The sequence below is a fragment of the Chanodichthys erythropterus genome, chromosome 3, assembly GCF_024489055.1.
Source record: "Chanodichthys erythropterus isolate Z2021 chromosome 3, ASM2448905v1, whole genome shotgun sequence".
Classification (NCBI taxonomy): domain Eukaryota; kingdom Metazoa; phylum Chordata; class Actinopteri; order Cypriniformes; family Xenocyprididae; genus Chanodichthys; species Chanodichthys erythropterus.
The window spans coordinates 8,379,894-8,397,964 of NC_090223.1; the positions used below are offsets into that span (position 1 = coordinate 8,379,894).

Genomic DNA, 18,071 nt, shown 5'->3' on the forward strand with positions numbered 1-18,071 from the left:
ATAAATATCAATTTAAGATTCAAAGTCTTGATACAAAACATAGCCTACCTATTGTGAGTTCTTGTTTTTAATGTTGATAACATTATAATATGAGCAAGAATGCAAATCCAAATATCCACACAACAGTTCAACAAACAAAGGAGTAATATTAAGTGTTATTCTTTACAGTATTGTCAGTATTTGCTCTATTTTGCAATGAAAACAGCAGGATTACAACACAGCGGTGTTTCAAGAAAGAATTTGCAACTTTGAACGAATCATTCGTGAAAGTCATGATTCAATAATTAATGCATTAACACAGCCACTAGCTTCTTTGAATGAATGACTCGATGATCACGCACTAAGACAGTGACTTACCGCCATCTACTGCCGGTTTAAGTTTTTAAAATAATCACTTTTCACGTTTTTAGCATTGCATGTTTCTCTGCTGAACATTTTTTAATTTAAAACATTATTAATGTTGTAAAGGTATTCATAAATATTAAAAACTGCGCTAGAAAGTAGGGCTGGGCGATATATCGCATGCAATTGTCACGCGCATTTCGTCAGTAAAGCCGGTTCCCTGATTACCGCTAAATCGCCATCACCTGCTTTTAAATGGAGCGCCTTTTAATAGACAGAGCCGTAGATCACTGACAAGCTACGCAATATCGCGTTTGTTTTTGAAGATGAATCGACTTCGATAATGAACCTGATATTGCGTGGCTTGTCTGTGATCTACGGCTCTGTCTATTAAATGCCGCTCCATTTAAAAGCAGGTGATGGCGATTTAGCGGTAATCAGGGAACCGGCTTTACTGATGAAATGCGCGTGACAATCGCATGCGATATATCGCCCAGCCCTACTAGAAAGTCAATTTAGGGGGCAAATATTGTCCCTTAATGGAAAATGTACAATCTAAGTGGAAGATCTAAACCAGTGGTTCCCAAACTTTTCAGAGTGGAGTACTCCCTGTACGCAGAAGGATGGTAAATGTCTCAGAGGTAATCCACTCTGAAAAGTTTGGGAACCACTGGTTTAGATCATTTTATGTTGCTCATAATTGTAAACTGTGCATATTTTGTCATGTATTGTTTTCCTGTAAGCAGATTTATAGATCTTGTCTTCCATGTACAGTATGCCATTGATAAGGGTGTTGGTTTATGAATTTGATCACATTTTAACACTGAGATTATAAAATAAGTTAAGCAATAGCCTTCACATCAGCAAGAGTGTTTTCCCCAATATTAGTGATTGCAAATGTTTATTGAGCTGTTGTATAAATCTATATAGCTATAAGTTAATTTTGAGTGTTTTTGCACTATTTTGATGAAAGGAGAATCAAACAAACTCACAGCAGAACAGCTTCACTCGTCTCTGAGCAACACAGCAGTGTTTCATTAATAAATTCCTGATTTGAACGAGAAGTTTGAATTAACTTTCTGCCACCTACTGGCCATTTAAATTCATATTTCTATAACATGGATGGGCAATGTCGGTCCTGGAGTGCAGAGTTTAGCTTCAGCCCTAATCAAACACACCCTAACCAGCTAATCAGTGTGTCTTCAGTATTAATACTATAGAAAGGTGAGTTTTTTATTTTATTTTATCAGAGTTGGAGCTAAACTCTGCAGGACAGCCGCTCTCTAGAACTGATGTTGCCTATCCCTGATCTATAATTTTGTTTTTATTTAAAACATTAATCTTATAGTATTGTGCAATTATGTAGTTGTGTTAATAAACACAATAAATGTGTGCATAAATCACTGCATATCAAATCCACCTGGTTTCTGTATGTTCTCTGTAACACTATTGTAGTCAATGATACATTCAGTCTTAGAATTAATTTACCTATGATCGTTTAACAACAATTAAGAAGTATATTAGCTACAGTAGCTTTAGCATATTAGCACCATGAGACAAGTAATATTTTAACACCAAATACCGTATATTATGAACATAAAGATTAACAATCATAAGTTAAACATATATAGGCTACATGCTTCAACTTTTTTAGTTTTGTCGACTATATTCAGATTGCAGCAGTTCTCAGATCAGCACACTTACACATACTCATACTGTTACCGCGGTTAGAACTGATCCTGAATCACCAGTACACACCTGAAAACCGTTTCTTTCAGACACTGTATTGCTTTTGCAAAACATAAATGTAAGAAACCTATTTAAGATTATGACAATTATTATTTAACTGAGGTTATGATTACAAATCACTTTATTTGAATGTGTATGAGTGTATTGACGTGACATGTAATGACGTCATTATGTGATGATGTAAGATAGCTGGTGGGTTTTTTTTTTCTTTTTTTGGACCGGTTCATTTATTTGTTTGTTTCAGTTAATCGTTTTTTGGAACCGGTTAATTGAAACAAACTGTCCGAAAGAACCGGTGTGGGGTTACAAATTTAAGAATCTGTTTAAGATCTGATGATCCTACGTCCTGACATAACATCACCTGAAATACTAAGGTGAAGTACATTGTATTTAGCATTTTAAGGTAAAGATGACAGCATTAGATGAATGATTCTGTTCAGCAAAGTTTCCAGCAAGAGGTTTCTGCCAGTTCCTGTTCTCTTTATTGTATGTCTAACGAGTCAGATTACTGAGATTCTCACCTTTTGTCATTAATGGCTCTTGGAGCCCCTGTCCCATTCTTTGAATAGGTATGCTGATTGGATTAGGACTTGTGGCACTCTAGCGTCTGGGGCAGGTTCCTATACCTGAATACTTCATTTGCATGCTTTGTTTACGGTTGTCTCCCTGGTGCTTTGTCTCTATCCCTAAACACTGCCCACTAAATGTATATAAACTTCAATGTACACTGCCTTAGTTAGATTTTGGATGACTACAGCGACGCACAGCATGTTTCTCAATAAAGAGTAACTTCTGCTTCAAGAGATCACAAAGTCTCCTGGTCTATGCTTCTGAGATTTCCAACACTGGTTAGCGGAAAAGAATTGGACTTCCTATGTAGTGCACAAGCCGCCTCTCAAACATCTCAAACAGCTTGTGAGTCTCAACAAACTCCCTTTCAAGGAAATTCTGTTCACTTGGTGGCCATATTTGCAGCACCTCCGGACAGTTATTTCAGCCATCCAAGACTAATATATATATATATATATATATATATATATATATACAGGTCCTTCTCAAAAAATTAGCATATTGTGATAAAGTTCATTATTTTCCATAATGTAATGATAAAAATTAAAGTTTCATATGTTTTAGATTCATTGCACACCAACTGAAATATTTCAGGTCTTTTATTGTTTTAATACTGATGATTTTGACATACAGCTCATAAAAACCAAAATTCCTATCTCAAAAAATTAGCATATCATGAAAAGGTTCTCTAAACGAGCTATTAACCTAATCATCTGAATCAACTAATTAACTCTAAACACCTGCAAAAGATTCCTGAGGCTTTTAAAAACTCCCAGCCTGGTTCATTACTCAAAACCGCAATCATGGGTAAGACTGCCGACCTGACTGCTGTCCAGAAGGCCATCATTGACACCCTCAAGCGAGAGGGTAAGACACAGAAAGAAATTTCTGAACGAATAGGCTGTTCCCAGAGTGCTGTATCAAGGCACCTCAGTGGGAAGTCTGTGGGAAGGAAAAAGTGTGGCAAAAAACGCTGCACAACGAGAAGAGGTGACCGGACCCTGAGGAAGATTGTGGAGAAGGACCGATTCCAGACCTTGGGGGACCTGCGTAAGCAGTGGACTGAGTCTGGAGTAGAAACATCCAGAGCCACCGTGCACAGGCGTGTGCAGGAAATGGGCTACAGGTGCCGCATTCCCCAGGTCAAGCCACTTTTGAACCAGAAACAGCGGCAGAAGCGCCTGACCTGGGCTACAGAGAAGCAGCACTGGACTGTTGCTCAGTTTTGCATGTCATTCGGAAATCAAGGTGCCAGAGTCTGGAGGAAGACTGGGGAGAAGGAAATGCCAAAATGCCTGAAGTCCAGTGTCAAGTACCCACAGTCAGTGATGGTCTGGGTGCCATGTCAGCTGCTGGTGTTGGTCCACTGTGTTTTATCAAGGGCAGGGTCAATGCAGCTAGCTATCAGGAGATTTTGGAGCACTTCATGCTTCCATCTGCTGAAAAGCTTTATGGAGATGAAGATTTCGTTTTTCAGCACGACCTGGCACCTGCTCACAGTGCCAAAACCACTGGTAAATGGTTTACTGACCATGGTATTACTGTGCTCAATTGGCCTGCCAACTCTCCTGACCTGAACCCCATAGAGAATCTGTGGGATATTGTGAAGAGAAAGTTGAGAGACGCAAGACCCAACACTCTGGATGAGCTTAAGGCCGCTATCGAAGCATCCTGGGCCTCCATAACACCTCAGCAGTGCCACAGGCTGATTGCCTCCATGCTACGCCGCATTGAAGCAGTCATTTCTGCAAAAGGATTCCCGACCAAGTATTGAGTGCATAACTGAACATAATTATTTGAAGGTTGACTTTTTTTTTGTATTAAAAACACTTTTCTTTTATTGGTCGGATGAAATATGCTAATTTATTGAGACAGGAATTTTGGGTTTTCATGAGCTGTATGCCAAAATCATCAGTATTAAAACAATAAAAGACCTGAAATATTTCAGTTGGTGTGCAATGAATCTAAAATATATGAAAGTTTAATTTTTATCATTACATTAGGGAAAATAATGAACTTTATCACAATATGCTAATTTATTGAGAAGGACCTGTATATATATATAATTTTTTTTTTTTTGTCTTGTGGACTTTATGTAAACATCTGTTATGTGAAATAGTTTATTAAGTACTAAATAAAAAACATGCAATTTCCATGATGTTAAAACGATTAACATTTTTGCATATTCTGAAAGCGGTATGTAAACGTTTGAGCTCAACTGTATGTCAGTTACTGTCGTCACAGTGTGCAGTCGACACACATCTAACAGTTTCTATGAACTGCTTATCTTGCCTCAACATGCCATGAACAATATAGATAATGTCCAAAGTAACAGATAGCCTAAAACAAATCATGTCCATTGACACACTGTGACGCTGCAAATTGGGTGATTTTTGGTCAATATTTGAATGAATATTCCTGAACTCAGATAATCCACATTATTGTAAAATTTATTTGGCTACTTACATGTTCTTATGGTTTGAGTGTCTGGAGTTTTGTGTGAGTGTTTTACTGATCAATGACAGCAGGTGACAGACCTGGAGCAAATGATCAGTGTTGATTTTACACATTTCTGATGATGTTAGTTTTCTGTTTCTGATTTCTGATCTCTATTTCTCTGTTTCTGTGCTGCTGCAGGACCATGGAGTAAATCAGTGCTGAAGGGACGTCCTGTCACTCTGAACTATGATACTGAAATGCAGGAGGATGATAAAATACAGTGGAAGTTTGGAGAGAAACTCATAGCTGAAATGACTGGAGAGAACCGTGAGAATCCTCAATGGACTGATGAATTCAGAGCCCAAATGAAGCTGAACCCTCTGACTGGATCTCTCATCATTCAACAAACCAAACCTGAACACTCTGGATTATATAAACTAGAGATCAAGACCAGAGATTATTCAGCATCCATACTCTTCAGGCTTATCGTCTTTGGTGAGTAACACAAAGTCTTTCAGTGAAACAGCAGCAGTGTATATGACAGACCTTGTGTCAAAATATGATTATAAAAGTGTTCAGTTGTGTTATATTAATGATGGAGAAACTCTGAGCTGTTCATCATATCACTGCACTGCTTCCATAGCAGATCTATACTGATGTAGAAATCAACACACTGTAATGTCAGGATCAAGACCTTCTAGAGGAATTAATGGACAGAGTTCAATCATTCTGGACTGAAAATGTGTTCAAATGTGTCTCTATTTTATCAAAGCTGTAAGACTCAGAAAGATCATGTGGTATTTCTTCATGAAGTCAACTGTAAATACAGGCAGTTTCAGATTAATTAATTTGAATTGAATAGTAATGAATTTATTTATGAATGTATTTAGTCAGAGCTGGTTTGTGGTGTTTTAGACAGATGTGGTTCCTCAATGAAGCAGCTTCAGACAGTCTTCTTTCAGATGCTGTTGTCTGTTCTGAAACTGTTCTTCACACAGACTGTGTTGCTTCTGTCTGCAGGATTGTTTGATCAACTTTATCAGTCACAATCCTCCTCATTATTCCTGATCATTAATGAACTGCAGTACAGTCATTATCTGATCACAAATCAAACATTCATAACCGCTTCTTCACACAAACACAATTCAACACACTCATATTTCATGTCATTTGAGTGGATTTTTACTCTTAGAAACACAGACTGGAGTTCAACACAGTTTCATCAGTCAAACACACATGAGCTGTAGAGATTTATACTTACATTCAGATTTCTACAATGACAAGTTGAGCTCTTTTCATCTTAAAATAGAGTAAATGATGTGTTTGTGATCCAGTATGTCAGGTGTGATATGACAATGTTTCTTCTGTTTATTTCTGCTGCTGTAGGTTTTCTGCTTCTGATTTCTCTTCTGTATTTTTCTGTTTCTTTGACAGATGAAGTGAAGTCAGTGTCAGTGACGGAGGGGGAGGATGTGACTCTACGTGTCAATACTGAAATACAGACAGGAGATAAGATATTCTGGATGTTTGGAGATTACGACCGTCTCGTAGCTAAAAACACAGGAGAGAAGTGTGAAGAAGAGTCTGAGTGCAGTGATTCTAGATTTACAGACAATGTGGATCTGAATCGTCAGACTGGAGATCTCACCATCAGGACAATCACAACTTTCCACACTGGAGAATACAAACTAAAGATCATCAGAAATGGCAAATCCTCATTCAAGTTATTCAGTGTTTTTGTTTCTCGTAAGTGAAATATTTACTTTCATTGTAATTATGATTTTATTTTAGATCAGTATTGTGTTGTTCTTAAAGTATAATTCAGACAAAAATGTTCATTCATCATTCAGTCACTCTCCATCATGTCGTTCTAAATTCGCTCTCCTCAACTCACCTTCAGGAAATAAGACTGGCTTGTCCACCTTGCTCACTATTGGTGGGTACAGAGTTCCCTCTATGGCTTTGGGCGGGTATAACACAATGACGTCTCTTGCACGACCGTCAATCCAATTCCTTTAAACCTCTCAACGATGCTAAATGACTTCTTTAGTTCGCTCGACTGGGTGTAAATATCACTCACTTTCATTTTATTTATTTATTTTTTTTTTTTTGCACAACCTGCAAAAATCGCTCGATGCCATTGCTGCTTCTGCAAACCGCGGATCAATGCTACAAACCAATACAAACTAACCCTGCGTCTCAATCAGCTCCCTAGTTCCCTAGGTCGTGAATCAGTACATCATGCAAGTGAATGTGGCTGATTCCCTGATCAGTGCCCTGAGTACTGAACTAGGGAGCTGATTGAGACACACGGTAAACCTGTCTGGAGTTTTCGCATCGCTCTGCAAAAGTACGTCAACCGGATCGTTGATCTGATTGGTTGAAGGACTATCCAATTGCGTGACTAATGCTCGTTGATCACGCCTCTTGTGCAGTAGGAAATACATAGCAAACTCCCCAGACCAATGTTCAATTTTAAATTGAGCTTGGTCTGGTGATAGCCAGGCAAATGCAGCAGTGCAGCAGTGATGACTTGAGCCCATCAGGACACAGTAAACAGGCTCTTAAATAGTACCATTGTTAAACTTACCACACCAAACATATAGTGGTGGCCAAAATTGATGTGCAAAGTGTTTTTTTTTTCTTTTTCTAAATGACCCAATAATTTTATAATTTTAATATATTTTTATTTGTATGTTTATATTATTTAAATCTTTTAAAATATGAGGGAAGAATAAAACACTAAGCAATGGTATTTATCTGACAAAATTTAAAAAGGAAAACTACAGTTACAGGTTTCAGAAAAACAAAAAAGCTCAGAAAAAAGCACACATTGACTACAACATTATCAGTTTTTAATATTTAATTGGTCCTCTTGTTTTTGCATGTGTACATAATTTCTTTGTATGACATCCTGGCCAAAAATAATTTGAAATTTAATTTCATTATCACATTATCACGAGCAATTGACTCCGATATGCTTACATCTTTTAACACATTTTTTAAAATATTTGAATTAAGGTTGAAGATGTCAGTTTTCATATGGCTGGACATCACATTTGGCCACTATACTCTATGGCAGTTCATTGACTTTCCAACTGACCATCGAACCATGCGGCAAAATCAAGCCACTTTTATGTTGACTGAGGGCTTCCCTAGAGTTGTTGGAGCCGTTGAACTCATGACACATCATTGCTCTAACTGTAAATGAGGAGACATACATCAATAGAAAAAGATTCCACACCATTAGTGTTGTTTTTGGCGGCCGGTTTTAATTTTAGTTTTAGTCTAGTCTTTGTGTCAAGCGGTCACTTTAGTTTTTATTAGTTTTAGTCATGTTCATACTCTTTTTAGTCTAGTCAAGTTTCAGTTGACTAAAAGTCTGAGCATTTTAGTCTTATTTTAGTCAGAATTATCCATGACTATTTCAGTTTAGTTTTAGTCGACGAAAACTGATGACATTTAGTCTAATTTTAGTCAATGAAAATTGTTGTTTAGTCTCTTTCTAGTAATGCAATTCTATTTAACCCAGTCAATATAGTATAATTACCTAGTAGTATAGACGAAACCAAAATTTTCTTTTAGCCAAACCCATTTCAAAAAAGGTTATATTATTAGATTATTGTTACCTTTTAGATAATACCTTATAATGCCTTAATGTCTCTTAACCCTTTAAGACCTGAAGGCCTTTTTAGAGTTTTTTTTTTCTGAGCGACACACAAAAAAGTAAAGACTCATAACTCCAAAACTGTAGCAAGGAGAGTCAAAAGGTCATTTGATAGAACACTTTTTAATGTTTTAGAAAATATAAATTACATTACATTTGGACATTTTCATGCTGAAAAACTGCTGATAAAAGACAAAAAAAAATATTTTTTTAAAATTTATTTATTTATTCTTTTGACATGGAAAACTCAGGAAACTCAGGAAAGCAATAAGATCAGAGAAAAAATATTTTTGGTGGTGCTCTCCTACATGTGAGCTGCATCTGGTTCAAATTTTGTGGCATAAAGTATAGTTAAATAAAGTGTTATTCCTTTTTTTGCAGCTAGATGGCGCCCACGGGCGGTAAACTCTGGTTTAGAGGCACTCGTTAGCACTCGTTAAACGGTTAGATGCATTAAAAAGATGAGATTCTAAGCTTTAAGATGATACCTATTTTGTGTTATTCCACGTTGGAAAACGAACATGGATGGGTCCGGGAACATTGGATACACACTGCATCCCGGAAAGATGAGCCAAGTATGTTAAATCATTTCCTGTGTAATATCTTGTGAACAACGCAATAAATTATGTTGATTTTGGATTCATTTTGTAAGAATCGTAAGAATCTGCTTTAAATAATGATGTGCATTTTCTATGATCTGTGCATTTTTCATAAAGTTATGAGCACGTGAAATCTACATATTTCGTCTCGTCTCGTTTTGGTCAACGAAAATTAAGGGACATTTCAGCATAGTTTTTATTTTGTAAACCACATTTAGTCTCGTTTTTATTCGTCAGCAATATTGCATTATACGTTTAATTATAGTCATCGTCACATGACCAGCATTTACGTTGCGTCTAGTCTCGTTTTCGTCACGTGATAAAGGTTCATTGACGACGATATTTAGTCATAATTTGCGTTGACGAAGCAACACTACACACCATCAATACTAATTTGTGATAATTTTGCACAATGCACAATTTTTGTATACTATACTATACTATACTATACTATTTTTTTATATAAATAAAATAAATTAAAATATTAAAACGTTTCATTGTCTTTTAAATGATTTTTTTAAGAATAACATTAAATTATTGGTGTTGTGCTGCTGTGACTCCACTCTTCCAGACTCGCTATTGGCTGATTCAGAGGTTGAGGGCGGCCATTTTGAGTTGACATCATTGTAGTCCTTAGTTCACAACACTTGGCTGTAAGGCCCGCCCAATGGTCCAACAGCAGTTTCCTACAGGGCGGGGAAGGTTTCTTGTGCGTTCGGTCTTTTCAGCGTGGCAAAGTAGTTTAATTCCAAATAATCTTTTATCTGACTCCATGTTATTATGACCTCGAATTTAGTTTAGAATGTCAATTGATTATTGGTCATTTGTACAGGGAGTGCAGAATTATTAGGCAAGTTGATTTTCTGATCATATTTTTTTTTCCAAGCACATTTTACCAATTCCAATCCACATCAATCTTAATAACTACTATTAATATTGTTTTTAATCATTTATAAGTGATATATAATTGTTCATGAAGGCTGGAAATGAAAAATGCCCTATATTCAGGTGTGCAGAATTATTAGGCAGGTTTTCTTTTACAGATAAAATGAGCCAAAAAAGAGATTTAACTCTTATTAAAAATTATTAAATACTCATGAGAAGGACGCAATACTAATGTAATACTAGAAATTGCAAAGTTAAAGCATGACCATTGGACAGTGAAATGCTCATTGGGTCAGCGGGGTCATACAAAAACAGCTGGAGAAGAAAAGACACGTTAACTGCAAAATAATTAAGAATTAAGGTGAAGAATTAAGTGTGAAACCATCAGGAACCCTTTAGTCTCCAGCGCCACCATTTCCCAGTACTGAAACCTACCTGGAGTCTTCAGAAGTGTGAGGTGTCAGGATCTCAGAGACTTAGGTTAGCTAAAGAATCCTAAAAAATGACCCGCTCTAAAATAAGAATCACAAGCTGAAGTGTTATAAAGTACATGAAGACTGGGTTTTTATAGGCCTCATAGACAGACAGCTTGAGAGTGACTCCTGAAGGACCAGCACCACATCCTCTTGTACCACTGTTTGAAGAATTTATCTTCCAGAATCTGGCAGTAAGTTTTGGAAGATCTTTTAGTCCATCTCTTATCCTGAAATGTCCATCTTGCAGAGATGGACTAAATGATCTTCCAAAACTTACTGCCGTTAAAGTGACAGGCAGCCTCATACTTCCCTAGGTTTGACTACCTAGGGTCAATGTTCCCTCTATTTTTTTTTTTTTTCTTGCTGATCAAAACTTTTCTCTGTTGAGTGGACATTTTTGACCACCTGAGCAAAAATTTTCTTTATACCCAACTTGTAATGTGTACGTAAACACACAAAAAAATGGTTTCATCATGTAATTGTAACTTCTAACTTTAACTTAGTGATATATTAAATCATTTTCGAAAACAAGCAGTTCAGTCACTAAATTAAGCATGTTAGGTGACTTTTATTTCTTTTTTCTTTTTCTTTTTACAGTGCTGTGTTAACTAGTCTTTACTAAGAAATTATATTTTAAAAAATCTCCCGCAGGACAGTTTAATTCTTTATAATAATAATAATATGAGCAGTTACACTGAGATGGTTTGGGACAACCTTAATGTGTTTTTGTATAGTCAATTATTAGCAATAGACAGCATTAAACCATCAAAATTAAATGTTTGTTGAATCCAAGATTTTTCTATATCAGGGGGTTTCAAACTTTTTAATGGCAAGGCTTTATTAGGCTTACAATATAATATAATAAAATATAAAGATAATTGAAGTAGGCCTATTAAAACTGATATATCGGTTATAACTCTATTTAAACCGATATATTATATCAGTTTGCTTCAACTTGTTTTACTATTATATTATTATAAAATGAAAACAAACTGAAGCATTTAACAGATAATAGCTATAAAAAAATCAAGACAAGTGAACATGTGAACTCTTTAATAGTTATCCTAACATCCATGAAACCAACACCATACACACGTTTGCACGCAGCACCTGTGATGACGTTTTATTTCACATGTCTTTGCATTTCGCGTTGCCTCTCGTATTGAGCTATTTAGTCCGCAAACATGAGGGTATTCTTACCGCGACTGATTTGGCTCAGGCTCGCTCACACCATTCTCTATGAAACCTGTAAACCGGTTACCGGTTCTAACTCTTTAGCGACAATATCTCTATAGCGGTTGACCAGAGCAATGCACTTATTTCTCATTTAAACTACAATTAAATGGATTTCCCCACACATTTCGCGTCTGCGTCTGTTCCCTGCGCGGCATTTATTCTTTCTGCGCGGCATCAGAAGTGCGCGCAGCTTAGAGGGAACATTGCCTAGGGTGTATATATATATATATATATATATATATATATATATATATATATATATATATATATATATACAGGGGCGGACTGGCCATCGGGAGCACCGGGAGATTTCCCGGTGGCCTGATGGTCATTCTGGCCTGCCGGCTGCCGCTGTGCTGTCGATCAGACTGACGTGTATGCAACTGCGAATTAATTGACACACTTATGAATCTACGAATCAGGCGATCGCGGAGTGAAAATGACACCACCACATGACCCAACATCAGCGAAGCACTGCCTAATTGGCTATATCCAGAGGCAGGCTTTATCTTGAAAAATAGTGCAAAAAATGGAGCGTAAACGCAAAGGAGGAGCAGAGAGAGAACGCATAAAAAGGAGAAAAGCCCTGGCCACAGACCAGGGGCGTCACTAGGCCCTTTTTAGGGGGCTTCAGCCCCCCTAAACTTCTGCCCAGCCCCCTAAAAAAAATATTTGATTAATAAATTTTTGATCGCTTCAGTCCCCTTTAAAAAACTCATTTGAAACGGCGGCAAGCTGCGTCAAGTTTCGGCTCCTCCCCTTATCTGAGTCTGCTTGGATTTAGCGCATTTTTCAATCTGCAGTGGCGCCGAGCAGAGCGAACATAAGAGAGCACAAGGTGTGTGTCGTGTGTGCGTGCATTTATTGATAGATTGCTAATGCTATGATATTACATCTGCATCGGTGCAGTTCTTTGTCATAAATGCATTGCAGTTTACATAATGTAATGTTACTGGAGCATTGGGAGCACACGGGACGGCTCGGTTTCTCATCCAATACCAATACGTTTCGCTGCGTTCACCTTCAGCCCTTGTGTGATAGTTGTTTTTTATTCCTACAAAAATGAAGTGATTAACACCCATGAAAACATACTTTAGATTCAGAAAACGATCATGATTTATTTTAATTTACTTTTTACAATTACAGACATATTATAATGTATTTTGACATTACATTATGCAGCCATGCACAGAAATGACACACATCATTGTCTGAAAGCACTAGATGGCCCAGAGAGAGAATGTGGAGTTATTTTGTTTTGTATTATTAAATATAGTTTTGTATTAAGTAATAATGAATCAGGAGGAGTGTCATGATACATAAATTAGAGTAAGCGTAGAGTAAAGGGATTTTTGATTTTCTTGATTTATACTATTTATACTAGATTTGTACTTGATTTATAGAAGTGGCAAATTGATAATTCATGTTGTTATTTTTAATAAATAGAAATAAATATAGAACAGATTAATCATATTGCCAATAGACAACTACATTAATACATGGTTTGTCTATATTCTTAATGAATATTAGCTGGTTAGTTAAAATACTTAAAATGACATCAATTTTCATGGGGTGACTTTATGAATATCCAACCGTATTGTTGATTATAAAGGCTAAAAAGCTAAAAAACTAAAATAATTTATATTTCATTGTAGATGGATATACGACATTTTTTATTGTCGTGCGGGAGTAGGTCTGCAAATGAGCAACAGTCAGGTGAGAATAGAACGTAGACAGCCTCTCACACACACAATACCACTGTGTTCCCAAGATTCATTTCAGTCATTGAACCCTGACATTGTTTTAATTGTCTGCCAATTTCCCTGTACATTTTATAAGAAAAAGCAGTGGTATCGTCAAAGCATAAACACAAATGTCCTGACTCCTGACATTATTGACACTCTATCATTTCATTCTGACTGACAGGGGAGAGGTACAGGGGAGATAGTAGCATACCACCCTACCCTAATAGTCAAATAATATTTTTTTCATCATACCCTTATTGGGGGCTGAGCCCCCCTAAAATCAAAATCCTAGAATCGCCCCTGCCACAGACGCAGCAAGTTGCTGCAAAATCCCAGCCATGTTCGCCGGTAAGGGAACAGGTCGGTCAGAATTACATTTACATAATATTTACCAGGGGTGGGGGAAAAAAATCGATCCGTTCGGTTCTCCACACTCGGTTCGGCACGCGCTCGGACCGCTGTTCAACTTAAATCTGACGAAGCATCTGTAATATGGTTTAATATAAATAACACGTAAAACAATCAGGGTTCAGTTAATATATGTTTCTGTTGATGGATGAACATTCTGGGTTCCCAGACATTACAACAACAGCGATGAAAAAAATAAAATAAAACCGTGGACAAACCATTCACTCTTGTTAAATACGAACACTGTAGTGTATCAGTGCATTCTCTTAAAGTGACAGTCTTTATATTAATTGAACAGCAACAACGAAGAAATCACTCACTGCTCTTGATTAAAAAGCTTTTGTAACTTTAATAAAGAATAATCTTTAATGTATAGTCCAAAATGCAATGCTGTTTTACATTATTACTTTATTCAATTTCTGTACCTAAAAACTAATGCTAGACCTCGCTAAAAAAAAATTGAAGTCAGTTTATTTTATTTGTATCTTTAATCTATTATATTTAATTGTGCTGTTTTTTGTAGTTAGAATATTCTAAATAATATGAGAAAATATATATATTTTTGAAAGTATAGTTTTTCGATAAATATAGCACATACAACGCCGTTGTAACAATGGTACCGAAACCGTGACTCTAAAACTATGAAACAAACCGAACCGTTTGTTTTGTGTTTGTGTTGTTTTTGTTTGTGTTTCTGATACTTTTGATATACTTGAGTTGAGCATTGGAAATATATAAAATATAAATATTTTAACATGTGAATATGTATCTTTTATTATCCCTTCTTAAAATGTGTAAGCCAATTTTATATTTGTCTTTGGTGTGGTAGTATAGATGGCCTATTCCTAGTGAGTTTTTGAGGGTTTATTTATTTATCCATTCATATTATGAATGGTAGTCTACCTGTTACATCAACAGGGTTACCCTATAAGTTTAGCAGGCTGGTGGACACATGAATTTGGTGGTGGTGACTGCAGCAGCAGAGGTGGCCTGGGGTGGAGTCAAATTCCCGGCCTGATTTACTGTCCCAGTCCGCCACTGTATATATATATATATATATATATATATATATATATATATATAATATATACACACACACACACACACACACACACACACACATAATGCTGAATTAATGATTAAAGTTTCAGAATGATTTAAGTTGCTGCATCACCTCAGTGAATTTGCTTCAGCATTTATTTATATCAGTGCTCTGTAGATGAAGCACAAATGTTTGTTTTCTTCTCTCCAGAAACAGCAAACTGTCTGTTTCACACTGATAAATCAGCATCTGAATGATGATTATATAGAAATGTCAAACACATATTCATGGGTTTTTTACATGCAAAAACACACTTGGTCTAATGGAAACATTTTTCTTGTATTTCTTTGTTTCTATGTGCAGCTGTCACAGATGAAGAGAGGAAACCATTGATGAATGGTGAGATTCTGTCGTTTGAATATATTTAAAGCGTGATCATGATTGATGTGTGAGATGTGACTTCATTCACTTTAGTTTTTATTCACTTTAGTTTTTTCATTCAGTTTTCAGATTTCAAACAGTTTAAATTAACTTTATATTTTAGTTGCTTATTTTAGTAGATGCTTGAGTTCACAAGAACAATATGATGTTCATTTGTGAGAAAAGAGCTTAAACCAGACTGAACTAGTCAAATAAGTGAGATGAACTTCTGACAGTCTGTGTAAACATGATTTTATACATGTAAAAGCTTGACTTTAGTTTTGATGTCTCGTATAATATGACTGAATCCAGATCATCTCTTTTAATTTGTCATTGTCTGTGTATTTTCTGACAGACTCCACAGAAAAACGAGAGAATGAATCAGTGACTGTAGAGATGAAAGCAGAGAATCGGGATGGAGTGAATGAGCAGGATAGTCCACTTTAATGAGATTAGACACGCCCACCAGTGTCAATCACTCTGACATCATCAACACTTCATCTCCAACAACAAAAACACATTTCTGCTTTCATAATCCTCTAGAATCCGTCCAGTTACAGAGAGAAATGAACTCGTGTCTGTTGAGATGATGAACCTGCATGTAAAAAGCGTATGTGGTTTATATGAACCAAGAAACATAGTAATCAAACACTTTCTTCTATCATTTAATAATGTTACTCTTCATACCTGTACCTCTGTTACACAATACTAGTGTGAGTCTCACAGCTTTGACTGTGTGATTATCAACAGTGAGTTTGAGGAGTATGATTTTCATAAGATGTTTTACCACAGTATTTGAATTTGATGTTTTATGTAATTAACACCAGTGCCAGAATAACGTTCATGTTCAGAACTAATCACATGTCTTTGAGATCACATGACCTTCTCTTCATGTGTAGAAATTCATTAGTGTGTTTGAGACAAACAGCTTCAACCATTCAGTGTTATTCAGCGACAATATTATTGTAAACATAAAAAGAAATATAAAAAAAGAACGTCGACTTAAGTAGTTGGTTATTATTAAGTTTTAAATGTATGGCTTATTTTTCTCTATGGCGTTCTTATGCTTGAATATATCAAAGATGTGAAGTGAATCTTCATGTCTGATTGTAAATGTGAGTTGAATTTATAGTGCCTTTATATTCATGCTGAAGCACTTGAAGTAGCCTTATTGAACTTCTCGAAAAAAATGGAAAAGTACATTTTGCATAATACCATAGTGGTGTTGTTTCTTGAGTTTTATTATTTTTTCAGAAGCTTATTAATGCATATTTGAATTTATAGTGTCTTTATATTCATGCTGAAGCACTTAAAGTACTTACGCCTTACTGTACTTCTCACAAAAAATGAAAAAAAAAAATGTTTTTGTTCAGAATACTGATACTAATACTCAGTGACATGATACCACATTGTTGTTTCTTGTGTTTTATTATTTTTTCATAAGCATGTGATTGATGAATATTGCTGTACTGCTGATCTTAATGTCTGATCTCTTCTGTCCTCTAGTGGACAAACACTGATACAGCTTTTGCTTCCTAATAAATCTTTTAACATGAATTATTGTCTAGTTGTGTTGATTGTAATGACAAATCAGAGCCGGCCCGTTATATAGGCAGTATAGGCAAATGCTAAGGGCGCAATCTCGCTAGGGGGCGCCAAAGAGGCCGGATGCGTGGACAGGGGGTTCTACCGGGATGGCATCTGCCACCATAAGAAAAAGCTTTGCCACCCCAAAATTATAACAGAATAAAATAAGCAGTGTTTCAAGTACTGCTTTTCAGGAGCGGCACTTCAATATGATGACTAAAAAAATTGCGTAACGCAAAGTAGCTAATGGCAAGAAAGCACGTCTTTCAGTAAACTGTGCATGATGGTTGCACGCAGCGCGCCCAGTGTGATTCATTAACAAATGACTCTTATGAACCGGTTCTTTGAGAGTCAAAAACACAGCGCAACCAAGTTCACTTACGATTTTTTTCCATATTTGTACGTGAATCGGAAATTACTGCTTCCCGGCTAACTCAGAAGTCCTGTGAGAAATGTAGTCCCATCCGAATATGTCTGAGATTAATTTTCGTAATTTTTTGGCGAGCTGATTCAGCGACCGCCCGCTCCACTTTCATCATGGATAAAGGTAGCCTATTTTTGCCATCCGACGAACCAATAACATGAAATCAATACGGAGATCCCGATGATCCGATCACAGAAACTAATAGCAGAGTTGGGGTAAGAATCTAAACATATTTTAGTTTTTCTCGATTGCTAATACATTATAAGTGATTCAGTTGGTCCAGTTTCCCAAACCATTTGTTCAGTTCTCAAAACAAAGACACATTTCTCAAAACATTTAACAATGACAATATTAGGTAGCAAAACTGATGACACACCAGTCAAAATCTGAGAGAGCTGAAAGAATAATTTACAGGGGTTTTAAACTTAAAACAGTACCATGTAGGCTACTTTAGATGAGGGAAATTTCACGTTGTGATTGTC

At 36.3% G+C, this 18,071-nt stretch overlaps 1 protein-coding gene across 2 annotated transcripts in view; it reads left to right on the forward strand.

Annotated features, from left to right (window-relative positions):
• Positions 1-17,120, forward strand: part of LOC137017020 (uncharacterized) — a 62,426-nt gene extending 45,306 nt beyond the window's left edge. Inside the window, exons 7-11 of one of the 2 annotated variants that reach the window (XR_010894540.1) lie at positions 5,299-5,595; positions 6,535-6,846; positions 13,619-13,679; positions 15,522-15,557; positions 15,934-16,033. Coding sequence is in view for 1 of the 2 variants with exons in the window: in XM_067380909.1 (XP_067237010.1) it covers positions 5,299-5,595; positions 6,535-6,846; positions 15,522-15,557; positions 15,934-16,025 (737 nt within the window). In the remaining variant the exon portion in view is untranslated. Of the gene's footprint in view, positions 1-5,298; positions 5,596-6,534; positions 6,847-13,618; positions 13,680-15,521; positions 15,558-15,933 lie in introns of both variants that reach the window. The other variant, XM_067380909.1, reaches the window with a different exon arrangement.
• Positions 17,121-18,071: the final 951 nt, after the last annotated feature.